Genomic DNA, 10,556 nt, shown 5'->3' on the forward strand with positions numbered 1-10,556 from the left:
TGTGTTTATATAAAGTTATCTTTGGTGTTCTTTTTGATAAACTGAAGAGGTGAGGCTAATTAGGTCTCTCTCTGTAAAACATGGTTTACTTGTTTTACATGTGGTGTCTCTACCTTGGCATTTGAGATCCATGGTAAAGGAACACTCATGTGTGCATATGCACGCAAGAACTACAGCAGTCACTGTATCTAGAAGTTTGTGATGTCAACAACTTCATTTGCTTTTCTGATGTGACTCCTGATTCTCTTTCAGAAGCACCCTTTTCCAGAGTTCAGTTCTATACTGTAGAAGTGTGACTGGATTTTCTTTTTTCATAAATGCTGTGCTTTCAGTTGTATTAAATAGGTAGTCTGAGAAACAACATTGCTATATGTCATGATTTGGCACCGGCTTAATACCGGGCACCCACAAGAGTTGTTTGCTTACCCTCTCCTGCTACCGTTGGGCAGAGGAGAGAGAAAAAAAGAAAACTAAAAGCTCATAAGTTGGGGTAAGGATTGGGAGAAAAACATTCTAAGGGCAAAACAGGTTCAAATTTAAAGACAAAGTAAATTTATTATTATTAGAGTCATAGGAGGATAATGAGAAGTAAAATAAGCCTTTAAAACACCTTTTTTCCCCTCACCCCCTCCTTCTGTCCCAGTGACAGTGGAGGGAGGCAGGACATGGGGATTTGGTTAGTTCATCACTGGAGATCACCTTCTGTTCACTCAGGAAGAGGAGTCTTTCCTCTGCCATGCCGTGGAATCCCTCCCATTGGCAAACAGTCTTCCCAAAAACTGGTGTGGTGTGGGTCACTTTTCCACGGGGTGCAGTCCTCTAAGGACAGGCTGCTCTGCTTTGGAAGCAAGGGTTCTCTGTCTCTGGAAGCAGGAGCCCTTTTTTTCTGGACAGGTTTCCCACTAGATCACAGCTTTCTTTGCATCCACCCATTCCAGCATGAGCATTTTTCCCACAGTGGATCTCTGCATCCCCTGTGGACTTCATGCATTACAGAGGAACAGCCTGTTTCACCATGGTCCTCACTTGCAGAGGAATCTTGGCTCCAGCGCCTGGAGTACCTCCTCCCCTTCCTTCTCCACTGACCTTGGTGCTGCCCTGTTCTTTTCCCTCACATGTTCTCACCTCCTCTTCTCTGTCTAGAAGAAAAACTGCTGCTCATAGGTACCATTGCCAACAAGTTCCACAAATTCAGATTCCCGCAGGATCCCACAGTGCTGGGAAGTTGATCTCGTCTAGGTTGGGTGCTGTTCACCGTGTTTGTGCCATCAGCCGTGTGGCCGGGCCAGCACCACGTGAGCAGTGGTGGCTGCCGCAGGCGCTGTTTGACGCCTCGCCTGCTGCGGGTGCTGGAAGGGGAAGCTGCTGCTGCCCCTGCCCTCTCTGCCCGCAGCACGGCTGGCCAGGGGCAGGGGCCAGCAAGGGGAAGCCATGGGCTGCACCAAGATGATGACATCCATGGTGCCTCACTTCCCCAGGGAAAAAAAGGTGCGCTGTTTTGATTTTCTTCTTAAATGTCATCACAGAGACGTTACCAACCTCTCTAACTGGGCCCACAGCATATCCATCTTCAGAGCCATCAGATGCTGGCTCTGTTGGACATGGTTGAAGCTCCTAGCTGCTTCTCACAGAAGCTACTCCTGTGGCCCTCCCCTGCTACCAATAAACCAGGCCATGCCAAATCCACACATCCTAATCAGGATTTCAATACCAAAGGTAGTGCTACTGTTATTTTCAGTGTTCACACATGTACTTCCAAGTATCTTATCCTATCTTGATACAACTAAGTGCATTCATCAGTCTTCATGTAATTCTGATATAAATTACAATCTTGCCACTAAAAATTCTTTCCTGAGAATGTAATATTGTTTGTAAAATTTATAGTCACCTCTTCTATTTTACTCTCTCAAGTATTATTAAATCAACATGCTGCAAAGTTATTCCCAACTGTACATTTGTATTTTGTTACTAGTTTTAAGTAAAATCACTTTTCCTTAACAAAACATGCTCTATTGCAAATTCTCTTGAGTGATATTTGTGTATCTACATTTTAATTCTACAGTAACTTAATCATTCGATAATCTTTTCCATTGTCATGTTTGGGATTAAAAAATGTCAGTTCATTCTTGTCTATATTATTCTGCCTTTTTTTTTCTTTCTGAATGGCATATCAGCTCACTTTCAGCTTTGGAATTTTTAAATACATATCAAAACATAATTAAGCAAGCTGGAAGTTTTGCTTGATGGTTCTTCTGTATACATAGCTTACATCTGTGATATATATACAGTGGTGAAATGTATAGCAGTGGCTTTGTAACTTTTTTGTTACTCGTTAGCACTTAATTGGACTTTATATTCTGTGTTCATGAGAAGCAAGATCTACATCTTTTCTGTAGTTCTGGCCATTTCCATGTAGTATTCTCTGTTGTTGTTAAGTGTTCTTCATATTAACAGTCTTATAAACTTTTCCTGCTGTCTTTAACCCTGGTGACTGATTTGTGTCCTACCCATCCTTAAATCTGGTCCTTAGGTTTTTCTCACTATTTTTTACTGTGTTCAGAATTCCTTATTAGTATTGATTGCTGTCAGTCCCTCATGTTCTTCTTGTTCATTAACTGTATTTTAATTGCTATCTTTGTTTCACCTCGTAACTAGAATAGGCTCTAAGAATAAACTTAAATTTTGCACCAGTTATGTGTTTGAATTAATATAGAATATGTATTTGAGATGAGAAGTGTCTTATCTTTGCTTGGAACCATATAATCAAACATGATCACTGATAACCAAGGAGCTAGCTATTTGAAATTCAATTCCACTAGTCTTTATCTGTTCTTATCCAAATTAATTAGCATGTTTGTGTGAAATAGCTTTTATGTGTGAGGTGCAGTACAGAGCTGTCTCCAGAGAGTGGTATGAGCTTTAGTTAATGTGTATATATATGCCTTTTCTGATCCTAGGAATAGAGCCATAAAATCCACTATATTATTGTTTGCCTGTACTGTTCTTACGTAAATATCTCTATAAAGTTAATAAGATGTTAGACTGCTTGAGTAATAAGAACTGCAGAATTTAGCCCTTTAATAAGAAGCATTAATTTAATAGGAGGTCAGTAATTTCAAGGGTGGTGTGGAAGAGAAAATCTTCATTGTGCAATATCTTAGATGATGTTTACAGTTGGATCTAACATACTAGATACCAGTGTGCCTGCTTAGAATGATTTAAATAAACAAACAAGACCTATGTTTCCCTTTCAGAAAAAAAAATCACGTAAATCATCACGTATGAATAACATGTCATAAAATAGTAGGTGTGCAACAGGAAGCAATTTTTATTTAAATCACACTGCTGCTCATACTGCTCAAGAATGCTAGTGACATCTGCAAAGGTATTTGGCAAATCCAGTAGTATGCTATTACATAAAGTTAACTGGAAGTTAAATTAGGTTTTATTTGCAGTCTTTCCATATATTGTACTATAAACATGCATAGAGTATGTTTGTAGTCCAATATATGTGTCTGTCCTGTATTATAACATAATTCTACATGGAGGTCACTAGCTCTTCTTTTGACTGACTTATGGTGTGAGTCACCAGTTCAGGTAGTAATAATTAATTTTAAGTATTGCTTAATGCAGTGGATATTGGCCAAAGATCTTACCATACCAAGATCAGAAAGTGAGACAAGTGATAAGAAGGATTAAAATGGAAGAATGCAGATGTCACTGTGACATTGCTCATAAGGAGATATTTTGGCATAGAAAGATCTTTTGAAGTTCTTAGTGATATTCTAGATTCTATCAAAGACAGAAGGCCCGAGCAGAGTACTGCTTGCTGACAGAATAAAGTAGAGTTTGACCTATACTTTGGTGTACCATATCTTCTTTTAAGCAAGGTAAGTAGGATGGTTATGTCTCTTAAAATTGTAAACTCTTATCTTGAATGTTCTTTATGCATGAGCAACTTCATGCATAGTACCAGCTTTAGAAAAGTGTGGCAGCTCACTTGAATTAGATTACCCACATAAATGTTTATAGGAATTGAGCATTAAATTTCTTTACCAACTGTCAACATAATTCATGCAGTTCTAATTATATATAAATTATATAGGAGACTTCCTGCAAAGACAGACCTGTGATAATATATTGAGCTTACATTGAATCAACATACTCATAAAGTGCACATATGCAGAGAGTTGCTAGTTTAAGTGTAAAAACCAGCATACATAAAGCACAGCTTTCATTCTTCATACTGTCAACCTGAATACTACAAAAAAACCTCATATGTCTCACTCAGGAAGTTAAATACATGACAATACTCAAGTGTTGTCAGACATAACATATAATAAGCAGGAATATAATTCAGTGTTGAAGGCATATGAGAATATCTTCATACCTGTTAATTTAAGCGTGTCGGAAAGTGCAAGTGTTATAGGTGCAAAATTTACTGCAAAGATGGTGTTAGGATTTCTCACCAGCAAAATTTTCTAATCTTACAGTGACAGAGAAGTCTGTATTTCCTCTAGTACAGAACTACAAACTTGTTCTTTAGTAAGAACAGTAAGAAAATTAAGATATATTTGACTTAGGGCTATTTGATATAAGAACTATTTGTTTCCATGTGTTGCAGGGTGCCTTGTGCAATGGGATCTCAGTCCTTAGTCATTACTATAATTATTTATAAGAGTTATTTATATTAAAATTATAAATTAGTCTTTCTCATCCATGCCTTCCCAACAGGGTACAAGCCTCATACTGTACTCTACTTTTTTCTTTTCCTTCCCTAGGACTATATTTGCTTAATACTTCTTTGTTCCATACATATTCTCTTTTCTGATGTGTCTTACTAGATTCTTGATTCTTCTGAATTTATTCCTGGTTTTTAATGATAAAAAAATATTTCTCTTTTTTTTTTGTTTGTGTGGTTTTTTCAGGTTTTTTACTTGTCCATAAACAATCTCTTAAGGTGCCTAACTGTTAAAATAGCTGTCTTTTCGGGAGATTAGAGAGAGGGAAGAAGAAAAATGTATTTAAGCAACACAGTTCATTTCAGTGTGGTTTTGCTGTTTTGGTGAGCAATCTGGGAAAAAATATAAAAACATATTAATTTTGTTTTGGCATATTATTTAAAATACAACTTATCCAGATTTATAATATCAATTAGGAATTTACTATTTGCCTTTATTTTTAAATAATATTCACTACCCTTTTTTCTGCCCAGTACGGTATCTGTGTCACTATTCACTAAATTTGTGTGAAAGTAACTTCTGCTTGTTTTTTACAGGAACTTTATAGTGGTAGCAAAGACTGCAATATCCTTGCATGGATACCAGCTCCACGAGAGCCAGTTCCTGATGATACGTCTGAAAAGGTAGTGAATTTTTGAGTTTGAACTGTACTTTTTTGTGGCTGTTATACTTGGGCAGGTTGTGTGTAAAGTCAATATAAAGTGATTCACCACCATTATTTTTAACAATTTCTAATTAAGAGGAGAATCACCTATTATTTCTGTGCAATCTTTTGATCCTTGTAGGGTTTTGAGAAAACATTTTCTCTTGTAGTGTAGTCAAAACTTTTGGAGGCTGCTACCTTCCTACTTATGTAAGAGTAGTTCATGTCATTTGACTCTGCATCTTTCAAATTCTGCTTCTTTCATTTCCAAACTGCTTTCTGCAGTTTGTCCTGTTTTGGAATTGTAGAGGTGCTAGATTGTATTTTAAATTGTTTAAGAATATACTGTCTATTAAGTAGTAAGATTAGGGATACCACACTTCATACACAAATATTTATGATGTGAAAATCAAAGGCCCAGGGCAAGACATTCAGGGTGATTGCAGGGAAGATTAAATGTAAGACTGTTTTCCAGTAGAGTACTTTCTCTCTCTCAGACAAGAAATATTTCAGTGAACAGCCTGAGTGCCAAAAAGTCTATATTTTAAGGAACTGAAACCATTACTGGATCAGAGTCTGGCAAACTGTACTGATGTTGAAAAATGAGGGTGTATTAATGTTTTGGCCTATAGCATGTGAAAATTCCAGTTTTTAAAATTTCAGCATCATTCCATTTTAGATGGAGAAATTATAAGAAACATAAAATTGTTGTAACATTTGCTTTTTGTAAGTTTTTGTATTTCAAAACTGTCCTGTACTTAAGCAGAGAAGAAAAATATAGTTCCAAAGGTCTTACACCCTAAACGCAAATTGTGTTGACCTGAAATTAACATTTTTGCCATGAAAATTTTGATGTGAATAAATTGGATTTTTCTTAGTCTGGAAAACAAAAACCCACAGCAACAACATTATTTACTTAGCTCTGATTAGAACTGCTCCTTTAAATTTGACACAGTGGCAGTATGTAGTATATGCCATTGTTTTGAAATCTGTTAAGCTACAGCTGGAGTTTGCAAATGTTGTAGATGAGCCCTGTAGATGAGATTTCTCTGTAAGAAGCTGTTTTGCTGCCCACAGGCCATTAATTCATGTTTCCTCTCAGGTGCTAGAATAGGCATTTGAGTGCTTGTATGACCAGAATCTGAACCCAGAATAGAAGTAAACAAGAAAAATAAGTTACCCTAAGTCATTGTGTTCACTGCACTGCATAGCTACACAAACCCTTTAGTTGAACCCTTGTGGGGTTGAGGTGAGAAATATTTCTTGGATGTGGATAGAGGGCAGGGCTGCCTGGCCTCTATGAAACTGCAATGCTAAGTTATGATGGGCTGAGGATATTGTGATCTAAATTAATGCAGTGGCACACAATAAACACTGTTGCAACATTTGTTACATTTTGTACCAAATATTTGTAATACTTCCAGTCAGTCCTCCAGATATTTTATGCTGAAATTGAAATTAAATACAGTACTATTTCTTTTCGTAATTTATCACGTCTCAAATCAGCAGATTTTCTAAAAAAGTAGTTAAAAATAATCCAGTACTGATGAGAGAATAGTTTGTGTACATGTAGTCATTTAAAAAGTGCATTTAGCTTTTCCCTTTTTTGATTGTAGTATTTTTAATTAAGCAAAACACTGAGAATTTTTATTTTCCCTAGTCTCTGCCTCAACAACATGTAAATCCAGCATATGAAGATGCTTGGAGCAGCAGTGATGATGAAGGCTGAATTTAAATTATGAGCTGATATAAAATTGACATTCAGGCACTGCATTCACAGGCTTTTACAGAATTGGACATTGTTGGATTTCTCACAACTGGATTTTAGGTACAGTTCTGTTAGAGCAAAGTCTTTCAGAAATAAGTTTCCACTGTTCTCTGTGTTTCTTTGCCACTGTAAAGTTAAATCCAAAGGATTACTTTTTCATACTTGCTGACTTTTGTACTTATACATTGGTATACTTTATTCAGTGTTGAACAGCTGATAAAGAAAAAATAAAAGCCCTTGGGACCAGTCAAAATTACATTGCTTCTGTTATCTTTAGTACATGAGGAGATAACCCTTTCATTTCCAAGACACATGATACAGAGAATTTTCCATTAAATAGGGGTAGCTCAGAAATACTTCCAACTTACTTTTATCAATGTTTTGTAGGAGCAGATTGCATCCATTTTCAAGTGCTCATGTGCTGTGGGAGTCAACAGATGTTTGTGCCTGTTCTTCTTGCATTTTCAGTTTTGCATATTTATCCATAAATGCAGTATTCTCTTCAGAAGGAGGTATAGCAGGGATCCTCTATTCAAGTATTTATATGGTGACTCTATCATCTAACATCTGACTCTGCCCCAGAAAGCTAAGAATAGAAACTGGTTTAGAGTTTTTGTTGCTCCTGTTAGCAGTTGTTAAGATCAGCCTTCTATGTATGAATCACACATCTTTAGCAAACATGAAGGACTCCTGGACAGAAACAGAGTTGAGGGACAGAGTACAAGGTAGTGAATAGATCACATTTCAAGTTAAAGATATTGAATGTAATCCTTCCAAACTGTTTTCATCTAAAACTTTGTGTGGTCCTAATGCCTGCTCTGTTTTGAAAGGGAGGAGTTTTGTGGCGTTATTGTCTCATCTCAGTCACTAGTTTGTGCTTCAGACATTATGTAGTCTCTGTCACTAAAGAGACTCAAGAACGTTTTCAGACTGCTTAAAGCATCACCAGCAAAAGTATTGGTAAAAACAGGTCCAGTATAAAAGCAACAGCAGGACAAGGTTTGTTGGCAAGGTTCAGTCTTAAGGGCACACTGAGGAAAAGCAAATGAAAACCTGGACTCAATCAGACCTGTCCAAAATAAACCAAAAACTATGCCACATAACTTATAATTGAAGTTAAATGTATTAGCAAAGGATTCATATAGGATTTACTATACCACAACAGTAACTTACTTACAGAGCTAACTTATAAATCTAAAGTACTTAGAAAATCTAGAGGAGCAGCATTTCACTTAGTACAGAATATGCACACTTGCATGCACACAGGCACAAAGAGCCTGTACAAGGTGAGAAATTCCCCTCAGAGTAGTGAAATATCCACTTCAGATGCCTTTATGAAGGGTGGAGCCTCAAGGAGCCGGGGGATCTTCCAAATACAGCAAACGTGGGAGTTCCCTGGCTCTGAGAGGGCCCACTCACAGGGGCTTTGCTGGTCACAGCTGCTGCTCCAGGAGAGCTCAAAGGGTCTCACTTTGGAACACTGTTTGTAGGGCTGCAAGAGAGGGGCTTTGGTCATAACAATGTTCCATCCTGGCCACACTTTGGGTTGGAAACTTTCTTTGAAAGTGAGAGAAGAAAACATATTATCGCACTTGGGTTCTTATTCAGGCAAAAAAGTGTCCAAGGCTGATCCTTAAAACATGGGAGCTCGTTGGACATCACAAATTCCTGGGAACAGACAGTGTTTTTGCTGGTAAGTAAAGAGAGGCTCAGTCTGGGTGCTGTTCCTAAGGAGCATTTCTCAGATCACATTGGGAGGGGGATTTGATGCACTATTGCGGAATGAACTTTTAGACATCCATTTTTGCCTAAGTTGCACCATGAAGGATTCAGCTCAAGAAGAGGTGGACTGTGAATTATTTGTCCAAGTATCTTCTTAGCCAGATGCCTTTGGGTTTAGTGTCTCAAACAGTTGAAAATAGAAATTAGTTGCCTTGGGGCCTTCTTGCTCCTACTGGCAACTATTATCTTCTTCATAGGAGTCCTTCCAAATCCTCTTCTGATATCAGTTGTTGCTGGTATTATTCTCCTTCTTGACTGTTGTCCTCTGCTCTAGGAGAGGTGTTTCTGATAAGGGAAATGAGAAACACTTGACTCTCCTGTGGGCAAGAATCCAGACACATTCTACAACCCAGCACCTGCAAGCCTTCTACATAATGGCAGTTGCTGCCATGCAGTGTTTAGTTTCCAAGTTTTAAAACCTCTTGGTACTAGCCAGCATCTCAAACACCAATTTCTGTGAAAATTCTACTTTGAAGAATGATATTTTTGCTATTATTTCCTTCACTACTTCTTTCTGTAGTTAAGTTTTTATTTAAGCTTTTTTTTAGAAAAATAATTGTATTTTATATCTTCTGCATTCCTATGGCAGCTGTACTTAATTACTGAGTGTTGGTGTCTTCAAAATGAAAAATTTTAAAGAGCAGTAAAGGTATACTGTATATGATTTTTCACTGCCAAGAACTAGGTACTAAGCCAGCAATATCAGTTGCAACTGCAATATTTTTCTTGTGTGTAAGTTAAAGTTAAAATTAAAACTGAGTTTTCCCCTTTGTTTATGCCTTTCTGCTTATATGCTTATGACATGTATTTTAATAGTATCAAAATTCTTTCAGAACCCAAAGTGGAACAAGTAGAGTGATATAGACTTAATCATACTTTCCATTCTTACCCATCAGTCAGGTAAAAATCAGACATTAAAAATCCAGTCAGGTGTCAAAATGGGTGCTCTGTTCATACTGAAATAAAATTATTCACTTGAGAGTCAACTAGCTCATAGCTAGATTCTTGCTGTTAAGAACAGTAAAAGTTAAGGAGAGAGCTTAGGCTGCAATGAACTGCATTCTTGTCTCACTAGTGGTACTGGGATTTAGTAATACTGTATCAGAGAACATAGAGAATCTAATCTTAGATTCTAGAGAATTTAATCTCTTCAGGCTGTTCTGGGAATTGAATATTGCTTAGAAGACTTTCTTTGTCTGCCAAGGCAGAGATTTTTATTCAAACTTGATACAGTAAGTGTCAAAAGATGGAGAAGAATTTATTTGTTCTTACAAGAGATCAAAGAGTTTTCTTTTCCTTCTAGCCTAAGGAAACAATGAAGCTGGAATCAGACTGAGCTAGTCCAACTGAAGAAATACAAAGAGCCTGAGACAAGTGGAAGTTGAGTTCTGTGGAGGCAGTAAGATAGAACTCTGATTATTTATGGCTAGGTTATGATGCTCAAGTACCTGATATTAAGACCACCAAGAAAAACCTTGTTCTTTTTTTCTTCTATACACAGATCTGGAAGAAAGCATTAGCACATGAGAATTTCTATATAACTATCTCTCCAGTAGAGGGAATAACAAGTTAACACCATATTCTTACCTCCCTTTGCCCTTTTTTCTGTGCCAGGTGTACT

The 10,556-nt window shown here is 37.2% G+C and overlaps 1 protein-coding gene across 2 annotated transcripts in view; it reads left to right on the top strand.

Moving 5' to 3' along the window:
* ERCC8 (ERCC excision repair 8, CSA ubiquitin ligase complex subunit) overlaps positions 1-7,409 on the top strand; it is a 30,068-nt gene extending 22,659 nt beyond the window's left edge. For both annotated transcript variants that reach the window (XM_054285934.1, XM_054285943.1), the window contains exons 11-12: positions 5,279-5,365; positions 7,046-7,409. In XM_054285934.1, the coding sequence (XP_054141909.1) occupies positions 5,279-5,365; positions 7,046-7,114 (156 nt within the window). In that variant the 3' untranslated portion in view covers positions 7,115-7,409. The remainder of the gene's footprint in view (positions 1-5,278; positions 5,366-7,045) is intronic.
* The last annotated feature ends 3,147 nt before the right edge of the window (positions 7,410-10,556 follow it).

The sequence above is a fragment of the Melozone crissalis genome, unplaced genomic scaffold (genome assembly GCF_028551555.1).
Source record: "Melozone crissalis strain CALT ecotype California unplaced genomic scaffold, PUWL_Pcris_2 ptg000005l_1, whole genome shotgun sequence".
NCBI lineage: Eukaryota > Metazoa > Chordata > Aves > Passeriformes > Passerellidae > Melozone > Melozone crissalis.